This window comes from Pygocentrus nattereri, chromosome 9, assembly GCF_015220715.1.
Source record: "Pygocentrus nattereri isolate fPygNat1 chromosome 9, fPygNat1.pri, whole genome shotgun sequence".
Lineage (NCBI taxonomy): Eukaryota > Metazoa > Chordata > Actinopteri > Characiformes > Serrasalmidae > Pygocentrus > Pygocentrus nattereri.
The window spans coordinates 27,232,889-27,249,715 of record NC_051219.1 but is presented as its reverse complement, the minus strand read 5'-3'; the positions used below and the strand labels follow the sequence as shown (position 1 = coordinate 27,249,715).

The window sequence follows — 16,827 nt, the reverse complement described above, 5'->3', positions numbered from 1 at the left end:
CAAAGTTGAATGTGCTGACAACAAAATCACACAAAAATCAATGGAAATCAAATTTATTAACCAATGGAGGCCTGGATTTGGAGTCACACACAAAATTAAAGTGGAAAAACACACTACAGGCTGATCCAACTTTGATGTGATGTCCTTAAAACAAGTCAAAATGAGGCTCAGTATTGTGTGTGGCCTCCACGTGCCTGTATGACCTCCCTACAACACCTGGGCATGCTCCTGATGAGGTGGCGGATGGTCTCCTGAGGGATCTCCTCCCGGACCTGGACTAAAGCATCTGTCAACTCCTGGACAGTCTCTGGTGCAACGTGGCGTTGGTGGATGGAGTGAGACATGTTGTCCCAGATGTGCTCAATCGGATTCAGGTCTGGGGAACGGGCGGGCCAGTCCATAGCTTCAATGCCTTCATCTTGCAGGAACTGCTAACACACTCCAGCCACATGAGGTCTAGCATTGTCCTGCATTAGGAGGAACTCAGGGCCAACCGCACCAGCATATGGTCTCACAAGGGGTCTGAGGATCTCATCTCGGTACCTAATGGCAGTCAGGCTACCTCTGGCGAGCACATGGAGGGCTGTGCGGCCCTCCAAAGAAATGCCACCCCACACCATTACTGACCCACTGCCAAACCGGTCATGCTGAGGAATGTTGCAGGCAGCAGATCAATCTCCACGGCGACAAGAAAATCATAAACTGGCAGTTGAAATAAATATATCTAATATTTTACATTGTGAGGTTCTTTGATTGCTGAGGCATTTTAAATAATTTCAAGGAATTCTAGTTAAAATATTTAATTATATTGTGAAAGTTTCTTGAAATAAACAAAATAAGTTACAATGAAAATTCAGTTTCACAAAATAAAATGATGTGAAGAAAGTAAAAAAAGTCTAGAAATAGGTTAAATGATCACATACTTATAACAGTTCCAATGTCAAATATGAGCCTCAGTCAAATTTTGCTTATGTAGAGAACAGACCACAACATGGCATTCTCATGCACATTTAAATGCACAATTTAAATGTAGTTGCTAATTTGAACACAGTGGAAAAACTAAATCGTAGAATATATAAAATGTGCCATAACCTTTGCACAGGCAACATTTCTCTTTTGATTTTTTCTCCCTATAGGTTAAAAAAATTAGCAAGGCCTTCATGAACTGTATTCAGTGTTAGATGAGGGTAAACACTAATATTCACAAACCTTTAGCCAAGAAGGTCCCCAGTGTGACATGCCTGCTGTAGGTGATGTTTTAACTTCTTTATTTTTAAAAAAAAAACAAACAAACAAACAAAAATTACACAGGGGCTCTGATTTGGTTTGGTAAACTTACAGTAGTAAGAGCGTCACTGCATTATATACAGTTGAGCTCTCATTAGTAAACACATGGATTACTCCTGATGCTGTCTATTAGTAGTCACCTGCTTGATGACCGGGTAAAAACCCCAATATGAACTAATATGTCTTCTGACTTGAGACACCAGTGGCAGTTTTCCCGTTTATTACTGGAACCATGCTGTTCCACTTCCTCAGCCTTTGTTTCACGGAGCTTCTGTGACACTTCCTGATGTGTTTCAGACTCAATAGTAGGAAACTATTCTAGGCTTTGGTGAAAGCCGAGTCACCGGCCCGATATCTGACCGGTTCAACTCACAGCCCTTTTCATAACCTTTTCACACTGATTTTTTAGGCTTTTTCACCAACAGACTGCAAGTGTGGATTTTCAAATCTATCTATAAAAAAATCCATAAAATTCTGATGTTTTTATGTCTTACCTTTAGAGTCAGAAGGTCAAAACAATGAGGTCAATTGGACTTAACATTTTTACTGGACACTCTTAGAAAAAAGGAGTTTCATACAGACTTTAAATAAAGGTTCCTAAACAGTTCTTGACTTGGGTGTTCAGTTCTAGAAAAAACTCCATTCAGTATACATCCTTTACAGATCCACATTAAATGGAAGGGTTCTTTCAAAAGGTTCTTCACGTGTTCTTCCCTTTTATAAATGTGGTTCTTTAGAGAATTAAATGTCAATAATTTGCTCTGTTTTCTTATTTACATGAGTGCTTATAAATGTATGTTTTGTTGCGTATATGTGGGAGAACTCAAGTATGGATGTTTGTGATTGTACAATTGTACATTTTCACTGGCAGTGACTTTTTTTTATGGTCAGCTGCTTTGCTTTTCTTTTAAGCGCAAACATGCTCGGCCAGTAAAGCTTGATTTTGACCTTTTTCCTCCACTCATGTATCATCAGCCTGGTAACTGACACTGCTAGACTTGCATTGCAAAGTATTTTAGAAACGGACAAATTAGCCAATTATACAGACCTCTTCAAATGAAGAAACATTTTTTAAGAAAAATGAAATGTTTCAAAGCTTTCAATCATTAAAGAAAATAATTTTAAGACATTCTTTCTTTACTCAGTTAAAGAATTTAATTGGACAGAACTTCACATTCTTAAAAATAAGCAAAGACAACTTGAAGTTTCTTCTTTCATAGTGAACAGCTTTAAAACTCTGGATGTTATCCTTATGTGGCTGGTAAACTGTTTCTGTAGTATCCCAGGTGGTTACTAAGGTGTTGATTAGCCATTGTTATCTCAGGTGGTTAATAAGGCGTTACTTAGCTTTTTGCTATGCCATCTCAGGTGGTTACCAAGGTATTGCTAGGCTGTTGCTGTGGTATCCCAGGCGGTTGCTAAGGTGATGCCAAGTCATTGCTATGGAATCCTAGGTGGTTACTAATGTGCTGCTAGGATGCTGCTACGGTATCCCAGGTGGTTGCTAATATGTATGCGAGTCTGTATGTAATGTCTATGGGTGGCTGTGTGAGGGCTAACCTTTGTGGCATCATTTATGGCCGTTAGATGGAATTTTTCTCAACATTTCACCATTTATTTCCTGTGGGTTAAAAAAAAAAACGTATGGGTACAAAAAATGTTCATGCAATCGTTAAAACGCATAACAACGTAATAATTTTCATGTAATCTTTACAATCCTGCCAAGTTTTGAGATTCTAGCTCAAATACTGTAAAGTGTGAAAATGTTACAAAAAGTGCAGAATAATCAAACAGATAAACATAAAAAGATGTCACCTTTAGACTTCTAGAATGTTTTAGAATGATGTTCCTTCTGGAAAAAGTCATTATAAAATAGAATCGTTGTCTACATTTAAATAATTTATACTGTCTTTATAACCAAAACATCCAATTTCATTACTCCCTTTATTGGTCATAAATGACTAATAAATGCACATTCTGAAAACAAGGTCGTTTTTTGACAGAATTTTATTCTTGAAATTATTTTATAAAATCATCGCTTTTTCTTCTTTTATATATTTCATATATATATATATATATATTTATATATATTTATATATTCATTTTAACCAGCAAACATTTTTGCCAATCCTCCCCAAACCAAGCCCCTCAACCCTTTCTTCCCTTAAAGGTAAACCTGTGTAATAAACAAAAGATTTCAGACCTTCACAGATGAGTGTGTGATGAAGACGCTCTCTTAAGCTAGTCTAGAAAGAGGACGAAGGAGGAAGAGAAAAGCAGGATCGGAGGATGTCAGAGAATGAGGAGTGCAGGGCTTTAAACATACAGAGCATGCCAGGGGCCTATTCATACATAACCACAACTTCATCAGCTATTACATCACCACGCAGACGGAAAGAGAAGATAATGAGGGTGGAATGTGATAAATCTCTGAGAGGTCCATTTTCAGTGGCTCAGTTAATGCCCAAATATACGGAGGGACTGAATGGATAGTGGCTGTAAACCTGCTGGGTACATGGCACTAAGCATTGGTTAATTATACTGCTATTATGGCCTATGGACCAACTGAGTTATCCAGGCTCCGCCCCCAAATGCATACTTTTGTAGCTACTATTGCTAAATTGGACAAGCTTCACAGAACACTGGTAAAAATCCCATTCCGTTTATGTTGAAGCTTAAGTAATCTTGGTTGAATTGGATGTTTCACACCACAAAGTACCACTTGAACTGTGTTCGAAGTGGAACGATGAGGATGGACACATCAAATTTTCATTGCAGCATGAACTGTTCAAGTTGTAATTTCTACAATATTTTCATTGTAGCGGAGGAATGAAAACAGTCCACGTCGATGTGAAGTAGTCAATTAAACAACAGTGTACGATTATAATAAACGGAAATGGTATTTACTTTTAAACATGTACAATTAGCCCATATTGATGTTTCATTTACTTCAAAAATCAAGTTCAGTTTCAAGTTTAAAATGCTAGTCCAGCTCAGTGGCTCATTGTCATAATCAAAATATGGTTGAAAATGATAAAAAAAAAAAATATATTGTGCTCTATCCCAACAGTACAAGTTTTCACACTCAAATGCTATTTGATGTTAGTAACAAAAATGATGCGCTGCAGTTTCTCATTAGGTCAAATGGGATTTTCTATAAAGCTTGTCTGACCTCACTGCAGTCACTACGGAACAACACACCTGCGAGCTTGCCTTGCATCAATCAGTTGCCATATCTCATAGCAGTTTTCTGGACGCAGACTAACATTATGAGCTAAATGCATACTAAACGCTAACACTGTAAGGCAGGGGTGTCGCAAAGTGCGGGTATGGCTGCAGGTTTTCACTCCCAACAAGCTGAAGCATCCCTGATTCTACTCGTTATATCAGTTGGTCTTAGTCGTCAAACGTTTCATCAGATGACCTCCTAGTTTGTTGGAGTGAAAACCTGCAGTCACACCAGTCATCTGCAGACAAGACTGCAACCCTGCTGTAAGGCATCGGTGCCTGGATACCTTGTCTTAGGGGGCCAAAATGCAACATTTCAAGTGGGCAGAAGACCAAAAAATAAATAGGCGCAATAATATTATACTATGTTATGCTGTAATAAAAGTACTCCAAAATGTACTGCTTAAGCACATTTTCAGAGAAATAGGCAGAAGGGATGGGCTAACTTTCTGCCAGGCCAGTTCAAAGGTCCAAGCCCTGCTACAGAACGTACTAATCTTAGTAGTGTAAGAATTTGGCAGTACAGTATGCAAGATATTAATATATTGCACTGTTTGTTACAAATGGAAAGTGATGTGTCAATGTACATAATATTTAACCATGATCTACCTAGAATTTAAACCAAAGTCCATTACTGATTTCACTTTAGTTCTCATTACCTGTCCATCATACTTCACTGGACTGGCAAAGACGCTCCCATAGAGGAATGATGCTTTATTTACTAACCTTACATGTAAATTTCAGCTTGATTTTGTTAGCTAGCTTGTTAGCGCTTAGCCTCCGCCTATCTACTGCACATTAAGCTGGCTACAAACATCAGGACTTTGCCTGTTGCATTTTGAACAGCTATGTTCTGTGTAGCTTGTTTGATTAGGCCGATGGGAGAGAGTTTTCTTCAACATGTAGTATTTGGGTGGGATCTTCTTGTGAGATTTCCAACACATTTGTTTCCCATCAGCTTGTTTTGGTTATAGTCCTGTTTTGAAAGGCAGGTCTGGGCAGGTTAAGTGACAAAATGCACCAAAATCTCTGTTCACCAGCTGATGTCCAGCTACTATGCACAATATATGGCTGGACAATCAATACAAAACAAACATCTATGCTGGATTTGAGTACATTGAAAATAACTATACACCTTCGGCACTTGTGAACGTATTGCATTCTATATACTCAAATACTAGTTACAGTTAGTGTTTAGTACATATTGAGAAAATATGCTGGAAAATCTTTTTTTAATGCAAAATCTGCGTCCGGAAAACCACACCCAAGTATGTGTTTACTATTTCAGAGAAGAAGAAGCACACTTGACTCTACACACAAGATAAAATAAATGATTATGTAATTGGGTTAAAACCCATATAAATATTCTTAGATGATGATGGTAGCTGTGCTTGTCAATCTCATTCGAACATGTATACCTGGGCTCCTCGGTCATGGGCATCTAAAAACACCTCCTAGAGCTATGAGAATAGTTGTGGAAACCAGTCACAGTATTAAATGCTTTGCGAAAGCTTCAACAGTGGTTTAGTTCCGCATCCGTGGAAGTTATGCATGTTAAAATGAACGAAGACTGTTGTTTTCCCAAAGATCTGTACATAACCATACCAAACAAGAATTCCTCTAACAATATAATCCTTCATCATTTTAATATATATCATCATAGCCCTAACATTTACACACAGCACTGATACATACGATACAGTCCTGGTAAAATGTGCCCTTATTCACCTGGAACCAGCTTTCAGATCATTTAGATTGTGTCTGGTTGTGTCCATTTCCCTGATGACTTCTTTAGCCCTTGCTTTGTGAAGCTGCTAAACTTCTATTTTCTCACACAAAGCAGGGAGGCTCATTATAGGATGTAAATTCAGCTGGTAAACAAGTTTGCTCAAAGACGTCCCAAATGTACACTGTTGCAAAATGAAAATGTGCGTATGGCATCTTAGTCAAAATCTTGATAGAAGAATAAATACATCCCTTATAAATTTTAGATATCTATCCAAAGCATTATATTACAGTCTTACATGATTAGTGTTGTATGGTGAAAATATATAGGGAACATCTAACAGCTCTGAGTAAAAGCTATGCTAGATCATACATACAGTCCTACTGTGTTCAGCACAGTTAGATTAGACCTGTTAATGACCACAGAACTCACCAAACTGTACCTGGGGTTTATTTCACAAAGCAGGATTTCTCAGTAAGCTTACCTTTTCTCCAATTGGACAGGACTCACTTTTAGCTTAGGCTCTTAAACTCCTTTGAACCACTGGTTCCAAAATACACTTCGTCATATTCTACCTAACTTTCATATTTCATAAGCTACATTCAGAAAGTGGGTGTCATGTGAGAGCTGCAACTGTCAAATAGATGGGTAATGTAATTTATAAAGCCTCAATTTTTTTTGTCTACTGAAATCGACCGATTTTTCCACAAATCTGGGCTACAAACTATAAACAGACGGTGTCTCTTCAGTCTGTAAAAAATATTTTTATAAAATAATACAAGGAGAGTCTAGGACTTTTGGCTTTCAGCAATAAACTCTAAGCTTTATTGCTTGTGAATTTCCCCGCTGTGGGACTAATAAAGGATTATCTTATCTTATCTTAAGCATATAGCAATGTGTGATCATAAAACACATTTTCTGTTAAATTGACGGGAGCTTTTACAAAAAATATTTGCATTGATTTCATGCAGTTACTATAATTTGCCTTACGATTCAGATGGAAAAACCAAAATATACTCTGAAGAATAAGAGGTTAGAGGAGGAAAATTCAACCTATTGACTGAGCAATGAAAAGGAACCTTTGTATGGCAACCGGCGGTCCAGAGCTGCATGTGGCTCTTTTACTGCCCTGTTGAGGCTCCAGAGCAGATTTAGATGTTTAGGTGAAAATTAAATAATCTTCCTTTGCAGAAAACTGAAACTCAGCTGATCACTTTAACAATAAATGGTCTTAAATACTGGAGTTATTGTATAACTGCTAATTCACCCTTTAACCCTAAAGGCTGCTGTGCAGACTGCTGGTCACCATAGCAACGCAACAACAATTTCACCTAGCTAGCATCTAATGAAAAGGCAAACAGAAAAATTTAGGCCGAAACATCGATGACTTGGAGACGAATGGACTTATTTGCATTTACGAGCAATCAGTTGGCTTCCTGATATGTTTAATCTGCAATGAAAAACTGTCAAACACTAAAACGTCACAAAGCTGAAGTCAGCTTCTCATACGCCAGCTTACTGTTCTACTTTTGCTGTTCCACCTTAAATGGTGCAGCAGTCACATTCGGGCAGCTCATTTAGGGTGGAATGGGTAAAATCGACCAAGAAGCTGGCAAATGAGTAGCTGACTTCCAGTGTGTGAAGTCCAGTATTGAGAGACATTTTACAAGAAACTATTCCACTTTTGAGGAAAAATTTCCTGCTGAAGATGCGAGAAAAGTGGTTATAGCTGAGCTAAAACTTAAGGCAGAGCAAAGTAAGTCCGTAGTTTTTGTTTATATTTTTTAGTTTATACTAGCACATACTGAGACACATTTACAGCCAAGATGGTAAAATGGACATAAAATGTTGTGGCTCCCAAGATGGTTTGATTTTGAGGACAGAATTGAAAGATCCCTCCTACTTCGTTTTCAGGCTGCACTACAACAAACATTTAATTTAAAAAAAAATGATTAGAGCGCAGGTGTGTAGCCCTAGCACCCCCCCCCCCCCCACTTACTCCAATTGGACGCACCCAGATGTTGAATGAAAGATGCTTGAAAGCAGCCAATAGGTTCTGTTTGCTTGCTATATGAACTGACTGAAGAATGACCATGGAAAGACAGAAATATTTATTGTTAAGAATACAAACACCATAAGCCAGGTGATGTGTTATTTACTGCCCTATTTCAAGGATTTTAAATGGTACGGTTTCAATTACGAAACATTGCTGCCAATTTTTTTTTATATTGAAATTATTACACCCTTAATGCCAACATAGCTAACAAGGTATTAGGTATCAATTATGATTTCATTTACATAATAACTGATGGATATTTACTTTTACTCATATTAGCAATGGTAGTCTTTCTTTCTGTCTAATTCATTACTTCAATGTCCTTAGCTAACTGAGAAATCCTGCTTTGTGAAACGGACTGGACTCTGCCCATCACTTGATAAAACGTCACAAACAACTGACTTCTTGAACGCTAATTCAAACCAATTGCTGATGAAGCATGTTAGACAAGAAAATGGCATTTCACAACTGTTAATGCAAGTAAACTGTTCAGTATTTTAAAAAATAATCAGGATATCAGTTACATAGACCATGTGTCAAAGTTGCGGACTGTGCTTCAGAATTTTGGAAGTGGGAAAACTGATGTTGGGTGTAAATGTAACTAAAACAATCCAAGCAACCAATCATCTGCACAGCTGGACGAACAAAACGGTGGCGTGAAAATGTGACTGCCATCAACTTATAGCCTAATGAACATGATTAGCAGTGTCTTACACCCTGATCACATTGATTTGGGTCAATGCATAGCAACACCCCAGTGAAGCTGATATGCTGTGTGGGGACAAATCCAGCAAAAATGTGTACACTAAAGCATCATTAGAAATGTCCACATGGCAGAGTTTAAAGCTTAAAAACATAGACATATAACAAGATAGTATTGTCTGTTACTTGTTAACCATGTAAGTATATGTAAAATAGATTAATTTCAAGAATCAACTGTACTGTAAAACAAGGCAAACAGATGTGTAGGTTTGTCACACGTCAACATTTTAGTTTACATTTCACAAAGAAAAAAATGTAACCAACTTTGCAATATGCAATATACTAGATATACTTTAAAAATCACAATTAATTATGCAGAAAAAAATAAATAAATAATGCACTGCATTGAATATTGCCAGCCAACTGCAGAACAAGCTACACTATAACATCATCAATGTAATCAGGGTATAAAGATCCCAGCCTAATTTATACCACTTGAAACAGCAGCATTTCAGACGGCCAAATGACTCTTAATGGAGTACCCAATAAAGTATTTCTCATCTGCATGTTCAATCTAGTGTCTTCACTGTAACTACAATTTATGATGCAAATTCACCACTGAGAAAAAAAAAACCCTCCCTCCCAGAAACCCACCCCACCCTTTGAACAGTCTCACACAGATCTATAGAATTATGAATCAAAATATATACTATGGGAATCCAGTGTATTTTTTTTTTTTCAGTTGTTCAAGCCCAAAAATGTTCTCTGTAGGTAATTTAGTTCCAGGGAGAGGTCTTTGCACAACAACCGCATGGACAGAGTCCTATACGTTGCATATTTTTTATTTTCCAGTCATTTACATCAGTCAAGCTTTGATGAGATTTGTTCCAGCTTTTTGGCCTTGTTCTTTTTCTCTCCAATCATAGTAAAGTCAAGGCAGGTTCAAAGAATGGGAAGAACTGCAAGATCACATGACTGGACGATAGACAGAGAAGAAAAGAGGGTGAAAAACAACCAACCAAAAATAAAGAACCAAAAATTTTGAGTACAGCCTGAATTTCTACAAGGCAGCAAAATGGACCGGAGGAGAGATGACTCTTAGCTCGGTGAGGAAGATTGCATTCCGATAGTCGATATGAACATCTGAGAGAGAGAGAATGTCAAGTCAGTCCATACTTGACCTCCACAGGCATGCGTAGTAATGCCTATCGATATACCAGGTGAGATATGGTGCTGGATTTGTAGTTGAGCTGGTGGTTGGGCACAAAACTGTGGTGCAGGCTCTTGCGCGTGCACATGTCGCTGGCGTACAGGCTCATGCACGAGTCGCACGACACCTTGGAGCAATTTATGCAGGTGTGAGAAGCGCCCGGTTTGTTGCAAAAGCCGCAGCGGGACCCACTGGAGTTGAGGCGCTCGCCTCCAGTGGGGCTGGGGGCGCTCAGGGTTAAGGGCTTGCTAGGGAACAGCTTGGTGCTAATCATAGGTTTGTCCAGCAATGGAGAATGAGAGTGGGAATGGGGAAGAGGATGTGGATGAGGGTGGGGGTGGGTATGAGAGTGGGCAGAGCTGGAATAGACAGAGAGCTTCTCCTTCACGGGCATGTAGCCGTCCAGAGGTCGAGAGGTTTTCGGGTAGTCCTGAAAACCACAGCATGGCGTCGGCTCCACTGCATGACAGGACGGACATAGTATCATATCACACCTCTGGCACGAGGACAGAGTTGGGCAGCCCAATCCACAGCCCTGGCACTTTACCCCATGACTTTTTATCGCCCAGCCATCCCTTGCTTCACGGCTTGGTGGCCTTGAAGGCGTCTGCCGGCCTCCTAGGCCTCGTTCGGTGTACAGATCGATTTCGTCCAAAGAAGACAGGTGGTAAGGGTAAGGCTCAGAAGGAGGAGACTGAATGGGGAAGAAGTCAGCTACTGGACTGTGCGAAGGCAGAGCTGCAGCAGGATGAAGCGAAGTCCCAGGACGGATGATTTCGTCCTTTAGGTCTTCCTCAGTGTCTACAAACAGCGGCTCCTTACGCAGACTCAGTGATGCCTTAAGAATGGGTTTGCTGGCTTGGTGCCAGTGCCCTGCACTATCCGTCACATCCACAGACTTAGACGGGCGACCGCTCCGCCTCAAATGGGCGCGCTCGATATCGACAGGGCGCACCGTTAAGCGGGTCATGTCTCCGGTAAGGCTGTCCCGCCTGCGGAGAGCGTCGGCACAACCTGCAGCATCTTCCCTGGTGTTCCTTCTCACCTCCACGGCCTCCAGCTCTGAGGCTGTGCCCCTGGACAAAGCCACCACCTCCCCCAGAAGACGGCACTCAGCTTGGGCCAACAGAAGCTCAAAGGCAAGCTGCCGCAAGTGTGCAGAACCACCAGGGTGCTCACGGACGATGTACTGCAGCTCCTGGTCTCGCGAGTACCCCATGGAGCGAAGTAGTGCGCGCAGGTCTGCGTCGCAAATCGCAGACTGAAGATGGTACACGTATGGCCCAGTGAAGGTCTGTAGGAGCCAGAGAAGAGGTCAGCACATTATGCTTTACATGTAGAGACACATATTTTATTCATCCTTAAGGAAATTGTAAAGTTAAAGGCAGCCACAGAAAAGGACTGTCAAAAACATTCATATTAGGAAAAATACAGAACTGAAATTATTTTTTAATAAAATATAAAATGTGCCATTTTATGTATGTATAAGACCAAGATCAATTGCAGATTACTATTAATCAACAGATATATAAACAATAAGCAAAAATATTAATGCTATTGAATACCACACATACCACACTGTGATTATCTTGCTGAACATCCTGATTGTAATAAACCTTGCAGTATATTAAAACCAGAATGAGCCATAATTATGACATGATTAAAAAATGACCTACATTACTTTGATCAAAGAAATTGTTTGTTGTATGACATCAATATCTCGATTGTCCCCAAAACCCACAAACGCCTATGATGCCCACAGCACAAAGTAAAACATCAAGTGATTCGGCTGAGACCTTATTTACACATTGTAAGCTTTTTTGAAATCACTATCTAAGACTGAATTTGATAAAACTAAATTTTTCAATTAGCCAGATATTTTAGGCTTAAAACCTAGTCTAAACAATAGGAGCAGAGATCAGTGACATTTCTACTGGGTAAACTTAAATTATCCAGATTAGTGAGAAATACCAAGAAATGTAACAGGTCATCAAATTTCTGTTAATGTTGATCAGCCTTTAGGATAATCCTTATTTACCAAGCACTTAGCAGTTTTAATTAATTGAATTTAAAGGGTTAGGCTGAGGTTGATCAGTTCATCTGTAATGTTCTGCTGCAGTTGTAATGAGCTCACACTTGCACTGTACAGACTTACATTTAAAGAACCCCATTCACTCAGCTTTACTTACATTGAAGTTATAAGCAGAGCTTGTTTACATATAAAGCAAGTAAATCATTTTTATAACAATCAAATTTTAAGCTCAATTTTCCAATTATAAGAGCTTCAACTGTCATTATAGAATACAATATCAACAGTGTTGTCTTAAATTTTAAATCAGGAAATTTACCCTAATAACACAATTTTTAACGGCCTGTAGCTCAACCAATCAGAGGCAACAAAACACCCATGTTCTGTATGTGACATCACAGCCATTGCAACTAACTGGTAACCTGATAGTCTGATGCACTCAATGTTCAAGATTCATGTCACAAAAAATGGATTTTCAGGTCTTCTTGGCAACAAAAAGGCCTGGAAATTCATTTATAGAAAACTATTGCACTTAAATCGCAATACTGGTCATAAAAGTCACAATTAAATATTTTCCCCCAAAGTGATCAGCGTTATTTACATACACCATGTCTAAAAGTTTGTGGATACCCCGTCTTATTTGTGAATTCAGCTGCGTTAAGGCATACCCACTGCGAATACAAGATTTCCCATGCACACACAGCTTGTACTGACCAATAGAACAGAATACTCTGGAACAGCCACACATGAACCTAAGATCATCAGGTCCAGTGCCAAGCATCAGCTAGAGACGCATAAAAAACCCAATCATTAGGCTGTGAAGTGGTGGAACTGATTTTTCAGGAGTGATAGAGCTCCATCTAGTGACCTCAGGAAGTGCTGGAGAACTGTTTGTGATCCAGAACTGATCATCCAACAGCAGCACCTGACCTCATTAATGCTCTTGTGACTGAATGCAAACAGATTCTCACCAAAAATATTCCAATATCTAGTGTAAAGCCTTCAAAGACAAGTAGAGCCTGTTACTGCAGCACAGGGAACAAACCCCTTTTTAATTCTCTTGATTTTGGAAGAAGCTTTGTGTGAACAGATCGCCACAAACTTTTGGCCACATAGTGTACATCACCCTTAATGGCTAGTTCTAAAATCTTGCTTAATTCTAGTAGATAAAGAAAAGTTGGAAACTGGCCACAAAAAAATTTATTGACTGGTTTTAAAAATTTAATTGACAGATATTGTAATTGAAATAAAATATAAAGGTGAAGGATATGAGGCTGCTATAGGTTTACAATACTAAAACAAGTTCAGCCTAAAAAAAACCAAAAAAACTTCATTCTATTCTTGCTCACTCTCCAGACCCCTAAGTGTGGTACTGCCATGTCAGCTACACACAAAGTCACAAATGTATACAACGTAAAGAGTGGTAACTTTTCCCACCTTAATGCAACGGAACTCCTTCTTCCAGGGAAACAGCAGCAGGTTGGTGCACACCGTCTCCAGCGTGGCAAAAGCAGTCTCCAGTGTGCGCAGGTTGGCGCCCTTCAGAGTCCGAAGCGAATTCTCCACAATATCGTAGAAGCGGATCATGCGAAAGCGGTGCCCGGGGTCAGGCTGATACGCCCCCAGCAGGGCTGTTGCCGTGGAAATAAGTGCCTCCTCGCTCGTGGTTCCTTGACCTCCTCCTCCTACTATTTCACCCCCGGCTCCTTCTTCGAGCCGCTTTTCCAGGGACGCCACATACCTGCGGAACAGGTCCTCTCGAAGCTTGGCATCCATTTGTGGCAGAGAGCCGCTTTAGGCTGCAAATGTCTCTTTGGTCATTCCCCCAGCCCAGAATCTCCCTCAGGCCATTTCAGGAGCCCTCTGGCCACAAACAGCCAGGCAGACCAGGAGGGTGGGTTTTGGGGACGGGGGTCAGTATGACACAATCATCATCCACATATACAACTTGGCAGCAGAGAAGAAAAGAGGAGATATCAAAGCTGTGGCCTGGTTGGGAGCCGCCTTTTGGTTTAATTTCGGAAGCAATTTTGCCTGGTGTTCATGTCTGCTCTGGTGGCTATCTCTGGATGCCTCATTAGCCAAAATGCCCTGAAGGCAGCTGATTAAGAAGGGAAGAAGGGGAAAGGCAGAGGGAAAAGGTTGGGGGTGGGCAGAGCAGCAGAAGGGGGGGAAAAAAAAAACAAAAAAAAAACACACAACTCAGTCTTCACCTTGTACGAGGTTACTCTCAGGGTCCGCCACCAGCAGCGAGTTCAAGGTCAGCCTTTTGCAGGGGAGGCCATGTATGTGGACCAACATGTTGTGCGGTGCCAGCTGAAAAGAAAACCAAAAAAAAAAAAAAAAAAAAGTTGAATAATGATAAAGGGGCCTCGGAACTTAGTCAGAGGCTGCAGCGTAATCAGCGTGGGCTTCACTTCAGCCTTTCGCAGCTTTGCCTGCCTGCGGACACAATGCCAAGCTAATAGTGCAGAGTAGGCACACAGACAAGCCAGCACGTACTACTGAGCATGCATCTCCCACCGGCTGATCCAGTATACCACCATGAACCCCTAGCAGCATCCACTGTATACCAGGGTGCGATGGCACACGCCCACCCTCATCCTGACTTCACTCAGCATGGAATAAAGGCGAGCAATGACCCTTTTTCTCACTTCTATTCACCATGGATTACTAAAGGTGCCATGCAGTGATTGGCACAGCCCTTAGGGCACCCATTTCAGGCCTGAAGCATAAAAACCTGACGTAGCATGCACAAGCAAATCTGCAGGATCTGATACAAAACATTTTAACATGATTTTGCTATAAAATAAGGAGGGCCAAGCCAGCTGGAACTGAATGCAGCCGGTTTTCCTGCACACACACGCCCTTTCCCTGCCTAAACCCATCGCCATCTATGAAGCTGAAGGCAGCTTCCTATTCGCCAGCTTCTCGCTCGAATTTTCCCGTTCCACCTTAGATGGTGCAGCAGCTACATTCTGGCGCCTGAGGCAGAATATAACTGCTGTAGTGACAGTAACTGCTGCACCATTTAAGGTGGAACGTGAAAATTCGAACAAGAAGCTGGCGTGTAGCACAACATTCCTGCTCCTAACACGGGGGGCATAAATATCGCATCCAAAATAACGTACAGCTTGCCACAACAGACGACAAAGTGTCGGTGAATAAAATACCGCCAAAATATCAACGAATATATCAGAAGCTTGCGTTGACAACGAGACGCTCCCCTCTCACTTTAATAAGATGCGCATTGCTGGTAACGTTAAAAGCATGATTATCATCATGTACAGGGTTAAACCGCTGCTCCGTGCTCACTTATACACCTTCACATCGACATTTCCCTTCTGATGAATGTTTGTGAACATAAAGTGTTGAATCTGCAAAACCGTAACCTGCTGTCTCCGTAAATCTCTCAGAATCAGAGACGCCCAGCTCAGCTCAGCCTGGACAGCTAGCCTTAGCCACCGAGCTAACGATGCTAACCGGCTAACTATCCAGCTACCGAGATGTTTTTCCTCTCAAAACTGCCGACTCACCGCCACTCTAACACCGGCGCTGGGGCCTCGACCTGCCCGTAACATTACTCGAGCCTGTATTTTGTCCTTTACAGGACTGTGTATTGTAATTATTTACATTTTCCTCAGACGCCACCAGCGCTTACCTACCTTCAACACACTGGAAATCCCCACCAACCGCTCTGCGCATGCGCGACGCCATCGGACTCACACGTGTGAACGAGAAGCAGCGATGAACCGAATCGTGAATCGAGTCATTTGTACAGCTTCTTCTTTATTGATCCGATCAGAAACAAATCAAGCAATGTTTGCGTCAACACAGGCTAAAAGACTGAAAAAGTAAATAATTATAATAATCCATCCATCCATCCATCCATTTTCTAAGCCGCTTCTCCGTCAGGGTCGCGGGTAATTATAATAAAAAGAATAAAAATAAAATAAATCAAACGAAAAGCAGTATGTTCAATTTCATTTGAATAAAATCGTAAAAAAATAACACTGTACAAAGTCTTCAACAAATTGGCTGTTTTGAACCAGTTCTAAAAAATCGAATGGCAGAATCGATTCGAGTATCGTGCATAATTTACGTCGAGAAATTAAAACTGGATTATAATATTTTGATAATTCAGCCTCGCTAGTCCCAGGTCAGTCAAACCTTTCAACAAATGCTTTAAGCTGATTTACAAGTCTCAAGTGATTCTAATTGATATTGATCGAAAATTGTACAAACTGATATTTTCTCCTAACAATCGATCACCTACTGATTTTTGACTTTTCAGCTTATCTGTGTAATGACTATGATGTAAATAATGTCAGTTGACCCATATGTATCGAACCATTTGAACGTGTAAATAGTTTGTTATATGTTGTAATGGTTCTTTAGATTGATGAAGAATGTATTTTATATGATTCTATATAGAACTCTTTTTAAAATGATTTCATATAGTACCAAATAAGGTTTTTCTATTATTACGGTGTCAAGGTTGTATAACGACAGAAGATCCCTTTGTTGGCGCTATATACAACTATTATCAAAATAGTTTTATATAGAACTGAACACAACACATTCTCCAT

General features: G+C 40.3%; 1 protein-coding gene across 3 annotated transcripts; it reads right to left on the bottom strand.

Annotated features, from left to right (window-relative positions):
• Positions 1–6,136: 6,136 nt before the first annotated feature.
• Positions 6,137–16,080, bottom strand: spata2 (spermatogenesis associated 2). 3 transcript variants are annotated; one of them, XM_017698232.2, is made up of 4 exons: positions 15,904–16,080; positions 14,452–14,554; positions 13,676–14,339; positions 6,137–11,503 (listed from the first exon to the last, which is right to left on the bottom strand). In XM_017698232.2, exons 3-4 carry the CDS (start codon positions 14,012–14,014, stop codon positions 10,205–10,207), a joined length of 1,638 nt encoding a protein of 545 aa, XP_017553721.1. In that variant the 5' UTR covers positions 14,015–14,339; positions 14,452–14,554; positions 15,904–16,080; the 3' UTR covers positions 6,137–10,204. The 3 variants fall into 3 exon arrangements, with proteins under 3 accessions (XP_017553721.1, XP_037397227.1, XP_017553720.1); XM_037541330.1 differs by having other exon boundaries at positions 13,676–14,554; XM_017698231.2 differs by lacking the exon at positions 15,904–16,080 and adding an exon at positions 15,775–15,884 and having other exon boundaries at positions 13,676–14,554.
• Positions 16,081–16,827: the final 747 nt, after the last annotated feature.

What these genes read in the sequence shown, in the direction of transcription:
- spata2 (XM_037541330.1), bottom strand. Translation starts at nt 14,014, where the DNA reads ATGGATGCCAAGCTTCGAGAGGACCTGTTCCGCAGGTATGTGGCGTCC. An exon ending in AGGAGTTCCGTTGCATTAAG is followed by an intron (nt 11,504 to 13,675) that starts GTGGGAAAAGTT and finishes TGGCTCCTACAG; the next exon opens with ACCTTCACTGGGCCATACGT.